This window comes from Saccostrea cucullata, unplaced genomic scaffold, assembly GCF_032062105.1.
Source record: "Saccostrea cucullata isolate Sc308-1 unplaced genomic scaffold, CSIRO_AGI_Scuc_v1 ctg2707, whole genome shotgun sequence".
NCBI lineage: Eukaryota > Metazoa > Mollusca > Bivalvia > Ostreida > Ostreidae > Saccostrea > Saccostrea cuccullata.
The window spans coordinates 1766-18092 of NW_026937952.1; the positions used below are offsets into that span (position 1 = coordinate 1766).

Genomic DNA, 16327 nt, shown 5'->3' on the forward strand with positions numbered 1-16327 from the left:
ACATAAAGTGTAATGAAAAAATAATATTTCCACAAAATTTAACTATAAAACTCGTTGTAATAACAGAACAATAAAGCAATATCTGCAATCAAGAATTCAGTCTTTTCATGAATATTGATAAAGGAAGTGCGTAAACAGTAGGTCTAAATATAGACACGTATGTCCACGGGAAATTATAGACAACGAGGTACGTTGCATTTTGACAACAATTATTAATAAAAGGTTAATATGCGTCATAACAGAGTATAGATTTTTGATACTGATTACATTTAAAGATAAGTTATATTAATAGTAACACGCCATCCATGTCAAAAGTGAGTTGTATCTCAAAGGGCTTACCTCGTTTTCTTGACGCCGTGTTTGTTTATCAATCTAAAAGTAGCGACGGCGTCACGTGGTAGATTTACTTAAAAATAGACATTATTCTCCTTGCAGGATAATAAATAATTATAATTTGATAACTTTATAACGAATTTTATTTAAATGGTGTAATTTACAGCATTTTCGTAACTTTTATTGGTAAACAAAATATATAAATTTCCAGCCGTATTTTAAAATGGCGCACGTTATAGCGTATATTACTTTAAAACGTTTTAAGCTATATTTTTCTAAAAAATTCTTATGAAATTACATATGATTTCTGTAAAACGTAAAGGGTTGTATTGGTTACTTTGTAACCGACGACAAAGTACAATATCGTCTGCATATACACAGCAGACTATAGGCCTATGTAAAAAATCTAACATGGCAGAAAAAAGATATAGAGAAACTCCTGTCCTCGAAAGAGGTTTGTGAGAAAAAAGCAAGAACAAAGTGGTCCCCAGACGAGGAGACAAGACTGATTTCAGCCGTTCTATATGGCGAAGACGCCCTATTCGGTGATTTTAAAGGCACGGGGGCGAAATCGGGACAGGCTAAGCGGAGGCAGGGCTGGGGGGAAGTAGCAGATGTTTTAAATGCGTAAGGAATTTTTCCTACTTGTACAAACTATTATTTATTTAAATTGATATAATATTCAAGAAAGTCAAAGTGGAAATGATCTGGCCTGGCTTTCTAAATAAATACTGTGTTATAGGGTTTAGACGAAATAAGATTGATTGTTTATCATTTTGTCTAAAAATACTTGCGAAAATCTTCAAATCACAGTGTGTTTGAAATGTACTTTTCATGTGACATGTGTTAATATTCAATTTATATGTTTATCTTTTGTGCACAAAATAATGTAATTCAATATTATTATATGATGCTTTTTTTTTAATTAAGCCATAGCTTATGATTGAGGCCAATAAAAATAATTTTATAAACAAAAAGAAACAGAAAAAAAGAAAAACAAAGACATAAGTTTTATGTTTAAGTCTTTGTTTTTGTAGACAATTCACTAACAGCAAGCGAACGCCAGAAGAGTGCAGAAAAAAGTACAACAATGCTAAACAAAGGAGTAAGTGTATCTAATTCCTGCATACACGTATGTGTTCTAAACACATAAATGTCAGCTAGATCTAAATAAGTTTGCAAAATTAGTTTATATAAGTCCATTCTCAGTAAGAATTTTAGTAAAAAAAGAGAATGTTGTACTTTCACTGACTTCAGTTTAAGTTTTCAACCATTCAATCCAACAGTATAATGCAAGTTTATAGAATTTGTATGTTTTTGAATCAAATACACATTTCACAGTACATATGACTATGTAAAATGTTGTCAAGTAGTACCGGTAAATTCTTTATAATCTAGGTTATTATTATAGTTAAAGTAATATATGACATATTTTTTATAAGTTTTTTGATATAATTACTTTATGTAATGATAGGATTTTCTGTAAACTACACAATTTAAATCGACCGCTTCATACACAGTAGATATGAGAAATTTAAAACAACAACCAATTTATTTACTGACTCGGCATTTAAATATCAAACAAGTTTTAAGTCAATTTACTATTTAGTATATACCTAGGGTAATTTAAGTTCAAAACTGGTGAAAATTTTAATTTGAATGTAAATAACAAAAATATCTTGCTCATGTACACTAATAAATCTTGTATTTTTTATTTTTAAAGCTCAGACATGCCACATATAGCTGTAGTATGTTTTTTCTTTCAACAGCCAAAGAAAAAACAGATTTCTTAAAGAAAGAATGCAGAAAGACAGGTGACGGACAAGCTGAAGTGGAACTGTCAGAGGCAGAGGAGGTGCTTCTTCAGAGACAGGATGAAAGGCCCAGCATTTTTGGCCTAGAAGCAGGTTTTGACAGAGATGGTAAGGAAGACAAGAAACATGTAATCTGTACATTATAACTATCTTACTTAACAATAGAGTATATGAATGTTGATCACTACTAGACTCTTGTTTTCATTTCAGTCTTAGTTTTAACTACCGATAGCAAAGAGTGCGAGGAAAGTCAGGATGTCAGATGTGAGTAATTTTGAAAATATTAAACACATACATATACACGTACCCACTTTCTTCTTAAAATAAAATGGCAATATAATTAATACTTATATATTTCTCTTAAAAACAATGAGTGTTGCAACTGTAAATCAGTTTGAGTCGGAAAGGGATGTATGAATGGTGACTGGAAATTAAATGATACTCAAATGCTTCATTTTTTTTAATCTTAGTTTGCAAGCATTAAATTTTTCCTTTATATATTAGCAGCATCACAGACATCTTCAAGGACTGACACTCCAAAAGATAAAGAAAGTGGAAGTAAGATAACTTGTTTGAACAAGGTTGCACCTTTTTAGCACACCTTAGCAGTAAGTTCTGGCTTCGGGAGCATAAAACTTAAGAAAAGCTCACTTTTAATCTCAATCTCATTTTTACTAAACAAAGGAATTGATACTAGAAAAGTGAGACTTAGACCAAAGTGAGTTCATCTAACTTTTATGGCCCCTGGGCCTAGAGCTTTTCTGATCACCTGGCCCCAGGATCATGAAACAGACCTAAACTTAGGACAAATTTTCAATCGCATATGAAATATTTATAAATTTTGGAAATGATCTCAAAATTTGTAAAACTTCTCACATTCTTTATAAGCAAAATACTTGTGAAATGTAAATTTATGCAGATGATGGGTCCCATCTCTATAAAGAGAAATGAAAGAGGAATGAATTTAATTCCTGCACTAAGTATGCCATATAAACCTGAAAAAAAAATGAGCAGAAAAGATGGGGATATGTGTTCACAAGTACATAAGGACCAGACTAGTTTCTTTAACAAATAAGGTATTATTATGCGCTTTGATCGGTAGGTCTGGGGCGTATATTGTGTTTGTCCTGTCTGTTTGTCTGTTTATCTGTTTGTCTGTCTGCCTGTTGTCAACATTAACCTTTGCCATAACTTTTGAACCATGAGAGATAGAGAATTCATATTTGGTACACATACTACACTAATTAGGTTCTTTCAAATGACACCAAGGTCAATGACCATGTGACCTTGACTGTGACCTTTATGCTAAAAATATCTTTATCAAACTTTTGCAATAACTTTTGAACTGCAGGAGATACAGACTTCATATTTGGCATGCATACTCCACTAATTAAGTTCTTTAAATGACACAAAGGTCAATGACCTTATGACCTTGACTGTGACCTGTATTCTAAAAACAGCTTTTCCAATCTTTGTTGCCGCTGGGCCATAGTGTTTCACAAACACATCTTGTTTTTTTCTTTTGTTTGGATGTAAATAAGGGTTGTTCTTGTCACCAAATCCCATTAAGCCTGAAGGTTTAAAAGTGATAACTAGTAACTACTTGCATTTATATTTGAGACTTATTTACAACATATGCACTCAAAGTTTTAAACCAATGAAATAATATATTTTCAAACCTAAAGGTATAAAATTGAATTTGTTAAACTTATCTACCACTGGAAATATTTGTTTTATTTTTAAGGTACTAGTAAAGTCAGCGAGAAAAGGAAGATAGATGAGAGGAAGGAGAACATCTTGGAGGACACAAAGAGAATTCGGCTAGAACAAAGAAAATTAGAGTTGGAAATGATTAAGATTGAGAAGGAAATTAAATTGATAGAAACAAAACAGATTTTATGACATGAAATTGAGTTTATCTGAGCCTTAAGGTCAAGATCTAGTAAATAAGTTAAGGAGAGATTCTTCTTCCAGGTTATCTTATTACCCAAAAGTAGTCATGTAAAGTAACAATATGATACAAAAACCAAAAGTTTTGTCCATTTAATAAGAGGGAAAATATTTTTGTTACTGAAATTTTACTCGAATCTGATCTCAGAATCCTTAGCTTTCAAACACTGTAAGATTGGCAATTGTTTGGAAAATCATATTTTAATATTTTTGATAAATTTTTAGACTGAAGTCAATTTTAATTAATTTCAGTTACCGCGAAAATTTTCTTAAGCCTTGATTGTTTAAAAAATCCATTAAAATTCATTGTACTGTTGTAATTATTAGAAGCAGAAAAGGAGATGCACATGTTTTGTTTTTGTTTTTTTCAAATGCCACCATTACACCAAAATTCTATGTTAATATAAAGCTCTTTACTAGATCTTGACCTTAACTTCAGGTAGTTCAAATATATGCTGTATATACATGTATGGCCACATTTTTTCTCAAATGAAATTTTTTGAAACTTTAAAATTTTGCTCTAATATTCAAAATCTATCTTGATAATTATGTCATTTGAATTAAGAAATAAGGTATCATTTTTAAACATCTATCGGGATATAAATACGGGTTGGTCACAAGATTAAATTCCATAATGAATTTAATCTCGTACCAACCCGTATTTATAGCCCAATAGATGTTTTAAAATGATACCTTATTACTTATGCTACGTTTACACTATGTTCCCGGCAGCCACGGCAATCACGTTTCAGGCCACCGTGGAAAAAACGGGACGGACATGAGAAAACTTGGGGCAACGGGATGGGCAAACGTAACTCATCGCAATTGCCGTGGATGCCGTGCCAGATTTTTAAACTGTCAAAAAATTTGCCACGGCGGCCACGTTGCAGATGTGAAACTTAGTAGGTCGTAGTAAAACGGAATAAACGCAACAAAACGCAACAGCACGTAATAGACCGTAACAGAACTTGGAGGCAGTCCGCAGTGGGACGGGAGAATGTATATTTCCATTCATCTCACGGTCCATTCACGTTTTGAGACGTTTTGCTGAGTTTAGTCCGCGTTCTGCCACGGCTAGTTCACGGTTGTTTTCCGTTTTATCACGTTCTGCCACGTTTCATCACGGTCCTCACGGCAAACTAGGGTGTATGGTAGCCGTTTCCTCGCGTTCAATCGCGGTTCGTCCCGGCATGTTACGGTTTATGGTCCCGGTGCGTTGCGTTCTACTACGGTCTGACACGGCGCACGCGGTCTGAGAGGAATCATATAAAAGCCGGACACTGCAAAGAAGTTTCATTCGAGTCTGAACAACTGAGAAGTTAACTCAAGCTATGCCACCGAAGAAAAGAGGTAGGAAAGCAGCCGGTCTTCCAAAATTACCAGTAGAGGAGAAGCAGCCTGAACATGCTAATAATGATTTAGCGCCGCCAAATGAAGAGGAGCGTGTTGCAGCTGTTGATCCGGTACCTGATCAAGAAATTGTTGCAGCTGTTGATCTGGTACCTGATCAAGAAATTGAACCAGAGTCGGAGGAAGCCGAAGGAGACGCACCCACGAGGAAGAGGGCAGCCCCCAGGCTTGTCACCTCGTTTTCGGAGGATGAGAAGGAGCTGATCATTGACTTCCTACAGCAGAATCCCACACTGTACTCCAAAAGACTGGCTGGTTACAAGGACTCGGCAGCAAAAGACAGGCTGTGGACAGAGCAGGCAAGAAAGATGGAACGTATGCCCATGGAACTAAAGACCTGGTATGACAGCATGCGCACCAAGTTCGGAAAGCTGAAGAAAACAGTCACCAAGTCCAGGCAAGCTGCAGAACACTTCACTGCAACCGAACTGTAAGTTGTACCCCTTTTATAAGATTTTACTACTAAAATTATTCGCAAAGACAACCTTACTGAAACTGTACTTAAACATATAATCACATGCATTTTCAAAAGATCCATTTTCTATGTCAACAGGTGGATATGGCAGCGCTTCCAGTTCCTGTTAGAGCACATCACTCAGATGCCCAGAAGGACCGTGGCGAGCTTCACTGCCCGACTTCGACCTGCTGCTGATGCTACTATAGCTCCCCCTGTTGGGGCTTCTTCTGAAGCTTCGGAAGACGACCCAACTGATACCCCTACACCACCTGCTTGCAATCAAACGTATACAAATACGTTGTCTACAGCCCCAGGCAAAACGGACCGCATGATGGGCCTCCTGGAAACCTTCCTGGAGAATCGGCAGGGTCAGGCGCTACCAACCACTGCCTGTGGTTCCTACGTTGATGGAAGTCTGCGCAGCCTTCCAACACGGATCCGACGTACAGCAGAAGCAAGAATAATGGCAATTTTACACGAGTCCCAGAACGAAGCAGACCGCCTGCTATTTCGACCGGTACAACTGCAACAGCCTGGCCCAGCTAATCGTCAGCAACCCTGTACCTCTTACGAAGAACCTCCAGCCCAGCGTTTTGATAGTCGTCTAAGTGAGTCTCTGGTCAGGCAATGGCAGCCACCCCCCTCCCAGTGGCCTGTTGAGGTGACGAACCCACCTGATCTCTGGCACTCGATGGATCGTCCGTGGGTACAAGAGCAGTTCCCTCATATGAACATCGCATGTCAAAGGCCCGTGACTGGAAACCTACAACAATCACAGCAATCGACGCCAGCTACCGAAGTTCAAGACATCGCGCCTAACCAAATGACCGCCTCTGCCTCAGGTTCCTTCTTCTCCTTGCTGAATCAGATCCGTCAGGCAGAGGACGACGACCAGTGCAGACCAAACCAGTAAAGTTCTTCTGAATGCGTTTGTATTTTTCAGAAAATAAATACATGCAAACTTGTCTGTCTTAGTTGTTTACTCTTACCATAGCAGGAGTATTCCGGGTACTCCGGTTACCCTACAATTCCAAAACTGGCAATGTCCGTAGATGACCTTAATGTGTTAATCGTAAATTAAACCAAACCCCCCTCCTTATCTAAGTTGAATCTGTGATAAACAGTAAGACACATTGATACCAGTTTTGATGTAATGGTCTCAGATGCACTTTCCGGAAAAAAATATCTTCTTCTGCAGTGCTCAACCAAAACTTTTGAAAAGCCAAAACAATGCCAACAAGTGTAATGCACAGTCAATAATGAACAGTTACGAAAAATAACAAAAACCCATATCCACATGCGGGAAGTACTCATTAGTTTTTGTTTAGTAAAACAAGTTCAACAATTTTAACCATTTATTGCATAATATATACAACCATTTGCACTTCGGAAGAATGTTTTGTTCACATTAAGAGTCGTGTTTGTTTATATGAACTGCCCTTCACTAGAGGGTGATAATTCTGTCTTGCCACTCTACAGCACCAGCAGGGGAATTGAAGTATCTTTCCAAATATTCCCGTTGTTGTTTCGCATCCAGAGTGTCTCGGTTCCTTCCTGTTGGTGGTGCGTCCACTTCCTGCCATTGAACATCATCTCTCCAGTTGCCAGGGATCAGATTGTGTTCCTCATCTTCATGGTCTACCTCATTCACTGACAAGACTGGGGCCCTTCTTCTCAAGAGGTTGTGAAGAACAACAGCAGCCTCAACGATGTCTCGCACTGTAATGAAATCCAAATGTATTTAATCAGGGTTAGGGTTAGGGTTATTTAATCATACATGCACGAAATCTGTATTCAGTACATTCCAAATAATTATTAGTATTAACTAACTATTTCTTCACATTTATCATAAAAATAAAGTAATTGTACATGTAATTGCAACTATTCATTGAAACACTGGCGCAGTAGAATGATAATAACCTGTATCTGGTTTCTGTTCCAAAGTTCCAAGGAAGCATCTGAAGCGCTTTGCTAGGATACCGAACGCATTCTCAACCACTCGTCTTCCACGCGAGATCCGATAGTTGAAGATAAGTTGTTCTTTTGGCATTGCTCTTCTCCCATATGGCTTCATCAGGTAAGTTCGTAAGGCGAATGCGTCGTCACCTAGGATGAAGTAAGGGATGTCCTGGTTCTGGTCATCGTTGGGCAGAGGACATGGTGGAGGCAAACCTATTTGGCCGTCTTGCAAAAGTTCACTGAGCTCCGAGTCATTATAGATTTGAGCATCGGACATGTGTCCAACTCCACCTACTTCGATCCATATGAAACGATACTGGGCATCCACTAAGGCGAGGAGAGGGATACTGAAAAACCCTTTGTAATTGTGGTACAACGAGCCTGTGTTTGGTGGCTTGCTAATAGCAATATGTTTTCCGTCTAGAGCTGCCACTGCATGAGGAACATTCCACTTGTCTTCAAAATCACGGGCGAGGGCTCTCCACTCATCAGGCGTCACAGGCACGGCGAATGCTTCATCCTTGTAGGCTGCCACTATGGCCTTACACACCTCTGGTACCATATGGCATATGGCTGCTTTACTGGTCCTGAATGCGTACGAGAGTGACGAGTAATTGTCACCAGTGGCCAAATGCCTTAGACACACTGACAGCTTCAGACCAGGTGGTAGGGCTGCGCGAAACCTAGTGTCTCGTCTCTGTATATATGGTGTAACTCTTTCCAGGATCTCGTTGAAGAGATCTGGAGGCATCCTCAGGTAGTTTGTGAATGAGTTAACATCTTCCATTCGGAGTTCCCTGGTTATAAATGTTGAGTAGTGACCCATCTGTTGCCTTCTGTCTTCGGACAACCAATTCCGAACCCATATGGATCTCCGCCTTCTCATCCGTCTTATTCGTCTCATTCCTGCATTCCCTCTCTGTACCTGCTGCTGGTTCTCTTCATTTCGAAGTGATTTTAGGTATGAACCCAACAAACACGCAAAAATAAAATCTTCGTCTTGGGAATTCATGTTTTATCTTCGAAGGGTCATGATACAATGATTGTTGCTGGTTATGCGGAGACCTTCTCTGGTATAAACGTGATCCATAGTTTCCCAACGTTCATGTTTCATACGTAGAAAGACTTGACAGAACGTGAGAAACGTATAAGAACTTCATAAGAACGCAAGAAACGAGAGGGGACCTATCAGAACGTAAGAGGCCTGGGGGGAACGTGCTGGCATACGTGGCAGAACCGTAGTTCGCCGTGGAGCCTCCGGGACTCCACGGCAACTTCTTCCTACGGCCCATCACGGATTCCGTAGAAGACCGTAGAAGACCGCAAAAGAACTCGTCAAGACTTGGATATAGAGGGAAAAATAACCAAAATCTCACGGCGCACTACGTTTCGGGCAAACGGGGCTACCGTGGCTGACGGGAACATAGTGTAAACGTAGCATTACCGGTGTATTTACATTTGTGACTTATTCATACTTTATATTTGCCTGATTGTGATTTTTAACGTGTGAAATGCATTATTTTTCAAATCCAACGGCATTTATTTAATCCACTGAATACGCGTCAACCCTTTAAGACGTCACTGAGAAATTACGTCAAACGTTTATCCATACGCACATCCTTGACCTCTTGACCCCTACCTGTATTTATACAGTTATAGATACGCATTGCTTTCAGTAGTGTTATATAAAGGAAAACATTTGCAAATGTAAAACGCAAGTGAGTTAATGCTAAATATGGGTTTTTCTATGCAAATGAGCTAATAAAAATGCATGAATTGTATATTTTATGCCCAGAGAAAGTTCAATATGATTTTCTTATACATTCTTAGTACCCACAGTATATTCATGCAAGTGCACATTATGACGTCATTGTTCTTTCCCATTCAAGGTAATAAAACACATCAACAAAACAACGTCAGCGCAAGGGCATATCCTATTTGATTTAAAATAAATAATGTATAATATTAAGGAAAATATACTTAAAATTAATAAAATTGCTGCACAAATCCTATGCACTTCTTCAATCGATACAAATTTTAGGAAACTTACACTGGACTGTGAATTTTTACCCTGTTTCAATTTAGAACTTTGCGAAAAGTAACTAAACAATTACGTGTCGACATTTGTGCAGCAATATCTTCCATCCTTGGTATATTCTGCGTCTCTTTATACCTTGATTCTTTAAAACAAAGTAGGGTATGCCCTTGCACCGAAGCGATTTTATTGATGTTTCTTATAATTTTGTGTAGTAAAGGTAGATGAAGTCATAATAAAACGTCATAATGTGTACTGGCTATCGCATATCGTAGGTACCAAGAATGTATTAGAAAACAAGTCTTAACATTTTCTTTGCGGTATGTATAGCAATTATGGGGTTTAATTAAATATTTTGCATAGAAACCTATATATGTAGCCTTAACTCACTTGCGAAATTGTAATTTACCCAAATGAATTCATTTGTTTATTTGTTTGTTAATCGAGTTTTTAAACAAAGATTAATTATTTTCAACAAGAATGTGAGGGTTTTTTTTTTCCTTCTTCAAAGTATTTTGTGTATAGATATTAAACAAATAAGCTGTGCATGCAATCCTATTTAATGAAACCAATTCCATTCAAGTATATTCAATTGATTGCAAAATATAGATTTAGTGCACATTTATTAATCATTGAGAAGGGGGCATTTACTCACATTCCTAGGGAGAATAGATTTTGTTTTTGTAGTTAGATTTCGTTTTTGTAGTTAAGTGGAGGTTGAAGATGAGTACCACTTTACTTTAAAATGTCCACTTTTTCATGAGTACACGACAGTGTACATGTATATTAAAAAGTATTATAGGTTGATACCTACCATGTATAAACTACATGTATTACAATTATTATCAATTAAAAATGTGAGTTCACATAGCAATATAAGGAAATTCCTTTAAAAAGCAGAAGTACTTAGGGATTCACATCTGTACACTTTGGATTTTTTAGGAATGTTTAGTTGGAAATATTGTCTACAAGCAAAGTTTTCTTCAAGTGTATGAAGATATTTCATTTATGTATATATTCCTTCTGAGCTTTACATCCTGTATTTTGTAATAAGTTATCTGACTATGTTATTTGAAAAGTCATATGACTACTTAACATATGACTACTTAAGTAGTCAAGGAATAATAAATAAACAAACTGCTGATAAGTTGTCTTGAGAATTATTTATATCTGTACTCTCTTTAACAGCACACTTTTCAAGTACATTTGAGGTATATGTCCGAAACATATTTATATCATTAAATTATCAACCATTGATTCAAAAGTCAAAGAGTCATAATAATGGCACCTAGGAGAAAAAAGTTCTCACAATGTGAGCCCTCATGGCATACCCATCACCCCCTGCAGGGCAAGGATCAACATCATTCACCTGCTGTACAACATTCTGCTGGGCTTCCAGCACCTCACCCCTCTCTATCCCATAGTTGTGTAGGGTAACTGCAACTTTTATGTACATATCTGGTTTTGTACGAAGGAGATACAAGCATTGGAACCTTTTTTCAGGAATCCAAATGTCTGCTCTATGAGCACTCTGATTCTGCATAATGAATTGTTGTAACGCTTTTCACTTTCATTTGCAGGACTTACAAAAGGCGTCATGAGAAATGGGCGGCACTGGTAACCCGAATCGCCAAGTAGAAGGCCATCATTGTCACCTAAAAAACAAATCATTTAGAATGTGTCTCTCGCATGTATGCACCACTGCAAACAGTTAACTACCATGAATGTAGGTAAATCGTAAAAGTCGCATGTTTCCTCTACCTTGTTCAAATTCCTGACATAATGCAGACATTTTAAATATCCTGTTGTCGTGAGTAACCCCTGGCCAGTTACAGCTGATGCTTGTGATTTTAAAAGAGGGATCACAAACCATCTATAAGGAAATGAGGGAGTGGGGACTGAAAAAATGATATTTCCCAGGAAGTTTTCTTGTTTGTTTATTTTTATCAAAGTTTACAATATCAGTAAACATATGAAGTATTTAGTGGTTTATTGGTGATGTCAAAAGAATACGTGAATTCTCTAACTGATGCAAAGGTACCTGGACATTTAGAGAATGGTACTGCTTTCTGTTCACAAAATCTGCCTCCTGAGGCCCAGATGGTTTGGTTATTTTTACATGTGTTCCATCTATGCAGTCCAAAACTCTTGGAAATCCTGTTAATTGAGGGATTAAGAAAATCTGGCTCATTAACATTACAATACATTTATAGTAAAATGAGAAACGGTCTTTTTAGCTCACCTGAGCAGAAGGCTCAAATGAGATTTTCTGATCAAAAGTTGTCCGTTGTCTGTCGTTGTTGTCGTCGTAGTCGTTGTTGTCGTTGTAAACTTTTCACATTTTCATCTTCTTCTCAAGAACCACTGGGCCAATTTCAACCAAACTTAGCACAAAGTATCCTTGGGTGAAGGGGATTCAAGTTTGTTCAAATGAAGGGTCACGCCCTTTTCCAAGGGGAGATAATTATGAATTTGAGAAAAATTAATGGCATCTTTAAAAAATCTTCTTCTCAAGAACCACTGAGCCAGGAAAGATGATACTCATATTATCATCATTCTTAGGTAGTGTAGATTAAAATTTGTTCAAATCATGACCCCTGGGGGTAGGGTGGGGCTAAAATGGCCGATCAAAGATTTACATAGGAATATATAGAAAAAATCTTCAAAAATCTTCTTCTCAAGAACCATTGAGACAAGAAAGATAAAACTCATGTGAAATCATCAGTGTATATTCAAATTTGTTCAAATCATGATCCCTGGGGGGGGATAGGGTGGGGCCATAATGGCCATTAAAAGTTTTACATAGGAATATATAGGGAAAAAATCTTTAAAAATCTTCTTCTCAGGAACCACTGAGCCAGGAAAGATGAAACTAATGCGGAATCATCCTCCGGTAGCGTTGATTCAAATTTGTTCAAATCATGACCCTCCGGGATAGGGTGGGGCCAAAATGGTCGATCAAAGTTTTTCATAAGAATATATAGGGAAATCTTTTAAAATCTCCTTTTCAAGTGCTTCAAAGCCATGATTAGTGAATGATATTTAATTTTATACGGAATCATCCTCAGATAGTGTAGATTCTAGTTTGTTCAAATCAAGACCCCCTGGGGGGTTAAAATTTAAGCCCCCCCTCCAACCTCAGTAAACTTTAATTTCTGATCTGATATTTGCTTTTTCCTAGCCGGTGTGCTCAGGTGAGCGCTGTGGCCCCTGGGCCTCTTGTTAGGGGTATTATTGTACTGTATACAATTTATAACAATGACAATTTTATTAGAAGCTTATCTTCAATTTTGACCCACTGATTTCCCACACTCCACCCACCTAGAACACAAACACTCTCCTGTGATTTCTAAGTTAAGTAGCATTAGAACAAGACTTAGAATTATTTCCCTTTAGATGTACCAACCTCTAGCACATACAGATAATGACAATTAACATCCAACTTGACTTAAATCAAGTTTTTCTCATTGCAACTTCCCTAAGTCTTCAAAAAATGTAAGCAATCATTAGGTTTGCAAAATTTTCTTAACTTCTAGTATTCTTAATCATTGAATCATTTATTAGAACAATACTTGTAATTTGTTTTGTTTTCAGAATATAATGATTTAGTCATTTGAAAAATATTAAATTGACATAACACTAATTAAACCATAAAGCAGCAATAATATACTTGTAATTTTGTTTCAGATGGGGCATATCTAGTCCCCCCTTTAACCCCTCCCACGCTCACAGGTAAATGTTTTGATTTTATGAAAGAGAAAAGAAGGATATGATCAAGAGTTTTCTCCCTTTAGTTGTGTCATAATTTATTTGTTCTTCTATATAGTCAATGTATATTAATCTTTAGAAACCTGAAATGTGGGAAAATCCACCATGACTTGACGTGCCCGGTCTCCTCTAGGAAATGAAATAAACTGTGGTGCCAATTCCGCAATGAGTGCAGACACACGCCTTATGCATCGCCCAGCTGTTGATCTTGATAACTTGATATCATCACCAACTAGGATATGAGTAGCACCTGTTCCGAGAAATCTTAGGGTCACTAGCACTTGAAGGAGGGGTGGGACTGGGATGTTCCTCTGCGTTGGTGATGATAAGTCTGGCAGTCGACGCAGGAGATTAATTATAGTGTCTGGGTGAAAACGGTACCTCGCGAAGACATCCTCTGCAGTCAATTCCTCCAGTGGGTTTGATCTGTCACGGAAATTACGCAGAACGCGTTGCCTGTGAACTACTTGCCTGTGTGCAGCCATTCTTGGAAGAAGCAGACGACACTTGGAGCCAAAATTGAAATCTCGAGTAAGCTCTTAAGCTTACTCGAGATTTAAGCAACACTTACTCCATTTGGAGTATGTGTTCTGTACTCGAAAGTTTTATAACCTATATTTCGAGAACGTGCTCCGGCTCCAAATTTCGAGACAGCTTTCGAGCTAGATTTGGAGCCGGAGCTGGAGCCAAGTTTTATAACCATGAAATATTTCGAGCCATACTCGAAACCTCTAAATTCGAGCCAGAGTTGGAGCTGGAGCCCGAGTCAAGGTTTATAACCTCCTAGCCTAATGTCTGAGTTCCAAGTTTGTTCTGTCTCACAATTGTTTCAATGGACTTCCTAGTTTCATAGGCGTTCGTGTTCATTTTTTCATTTCAGCTTAATAGAGGGGACCATGACTGCAAGTCCCACATCTATTACTTTATTCATTTTCTGTTTGTCAGTATTTTTAAGAAATATGAATAAAGGTTTGAGTAGAAATTGTATTTTTTCAAGAATAAAAATTTATATATTTAGCAGAAAACATTTGTTATTACAGTCCTAAATATGATGCCAGTGAAGTATTGCGATTTTAAAATTCATTTTTCATGGGATGAACTTTGTTAAATAGAGTGGTAATTGAAATAGTCTAACTTAAGTGTATTTTATAAATAAATAACTTAATTTTGTTTTTATAACTCTAGCCTCTCATTGGTTGATTTCCAAAAAGGAACGCAAATTATTCTGTATAATCTGCTTTGGTATAAAGACACACATCCTTGTCAACCAGCTGAATCATCTGTATCCATTCAATCCCCTCATTTCTAGTCCTCTGGATTCATGGAAAATGCCACAGTTAATAAATGTACCTTTTACTCCAAACAGTAGCTCGATCTCACCTTATGTAATTTAAACAATCATCATGGCTGCTAGGTCTACATATCAGTTCCATCGCTTCTCATCACTTCCACTACTACGGTATCACTTCCATTACTACGGTTGTATTATTGAGCGGCAAATTTGAACTCATAGAAAAACAACACAAATTTGCATCAACAGTTGTTTAATGATTTCAAAATTAAGTTTTAAGGAATAACTAATTATTGGCCAAATTATTCGAGTATAACCGGGTTTGGGTCAGTTTACGCCTTTTTATAATCCGCTTCTCGGATGATAAAGCGTAAACTGACCAAGCCATTCTTAAGAAATGCATAATGTTGCATTAATGCACTGACTGACTGTATGTTGATTGAAATTGTTTCAATCATATGGAGACGCCACCACTTGCCGGTTGAGAGCTGCAAATTTTGTCCTACATTCGACACTTGCGACCATTGAGTAGGGAGGGATGTTTTTAGTGCCAGCACCTACTATGACATGTGTCCTCACTCCCTCATCCGAAGGACCGGTCCTGACGTCCCCCAGTGGGATTCGAACCCGCAAATTGAGGATCAACTCCTTACTTCGCCATTCCAAAGCAGACTCTCTAACTACTGTGCCACGCGGGCGACACTTGAATTACGAGTAATAAGTATAAATGTGCAATGAATGTATATGTTAAATGCTTTGATTAAGAGAAATAACCCTTAATCGTTACGCTTTCATTAGATCCCGATGATTACTAATACATTGTAAACATTTGTTATTTATATTTTGTTATTGTTTGAAAGGACATTATACGCTCTAAGGACGCCCGATTCGGACCCATACCTATTAAAAATATTTTTTGTCCCCCGCTTGAAAAGTGGGGGATATTAATTTGGGTTTGTCCGTCCGTCCGTCTTTCTGTCTGTCTGTAACGCTTTTGTTTCCACACGATATCTCGAGAACCCTTTGAGCTTTTGCAATGAAATTTAGCATAGCAACTCCCTATGGACTAAAGAAGACCCCTATTGATTTTGAGGTCAAAAGGTCAAAGGTCAAGGTCATAAATAAGCAAATTCTGTCTGTTAAAACACTTTCGTTTCCACACGATATCTCTAGAACCATTTGAGCTATTGCAATGAAATTTTACATAACAACTCCCTGTGGCCTAAAGAAGACCCCTATTGATTTTGAGGTCAAAAGGTCAACGTTCAAGGTCGTAAATTTATACATTCTCTCTGTGTGTAACACTATCA

General features: G+C 37.5%; 3 protein-coding genes and 1 pseudogene across 3 annotated transcripts; 2 read left to right on the forward strand and 2 right to left on the reverse strand.

Annotated features, from left to right (window-relative positions):
• Positions 1 to 751: 751 nt before the first annotated feature.
• Positions 752 to 4049, forward strand: LOC134249113 (myb/SANT-like DNA-binding domain-containing protein 4; the record flags this gene model as incomplete). Its single annotated transcript, XM_062731463.1, has 6 exons — positions 752 to 960; positions 1371 to 1438; positions 2103 to 2255; positions 2358 to 2411; positions 2652 to 2705; positions 3892 to 4049. Coding segments are annotated over 6 exons (696 nt in total), but the record flags the coding sequence as incomplete, so codon positions are not given.
• Positions 4050 to 5428: 1379 nt separating this feature from the next.
• LOC134249110 (uncharacterized) lies at positions 5429 to 7045 on the forward strand. Its single transcript, XM_062731461.1, has 2 exons — positions 5429 to 5937; positions 6061 to 7045. The coding sequence occupies exons 1-2, from the start codon at positions 5429 to 5431 to the stop codon at positions 6875 to 6877; spliced, it is 1326 nt and encodes a 441-aa protein (XP_062587445.1). The 3' UTR covers positions 6878 to 7045.
• A 180-nt stretch (positions 7046 to 7225) lies between these two features.
• LOC134249111 (putative nuclease HARBI1) lies at positions 7226 to 8935 on the reverse strand. Its single transcript, XM_062731462.1, has 2 exons — positions 7885 to 8935; positions 7226 to 7683 (listed from the first exon to the last, which is right to left on the reverse strand). Exons 1-2 carry the CDS (start codon positions 8933 to 8935, stop codon positions 7409 to 7411), a joined length of 1326 nt encoding a protein of 441 aa, XP_062587446.1. The 3' UTR covers positions 7226 to 7408.
• Positions 8936 to 11246: 2311 nt separating this feature from the next.
• Positions 11247 to 14211, reverse strand: LOC134249115 (putative nuclease HARBI1; annotated as a pseudogene).
• Between the last annotated feature and the right edge of the window lie 2116 nt (positions 14212 to 16327).

Excerpts from the sequence above, each read along its gene's own strand:
- LOC134249110 (XM_062731461.1), top strand. The coding sequence starts at position 5,429 with ATGCCACCGAAGAAAAGAGGTAGGAAAGCAGCCGGTCTTCCAAAATTA. Across the intron at positions 5,938-6,060 it reads CACTTCACTGCAACCGAACT|GTGGATATGGCAGCGCTTCC; the intron begins GTAAGTTGTACC and ends CTATGTCAACAG.
- LOC134249111 (XM_062731462.1), bottom strand. The coding sequence starts at position 8,935 with ATGAATTCCCAAGACGAAGATTTTATTTTTGCGTGTTTGTTGGGTTCA. Across the intron at positions 7,684-7,884 it reads GGAACAGAAACCAGATACAG|TGCGAGACATCGTTGAGGCT; the intron begins GTTATTATCATT and ends ATTTCATTACAG.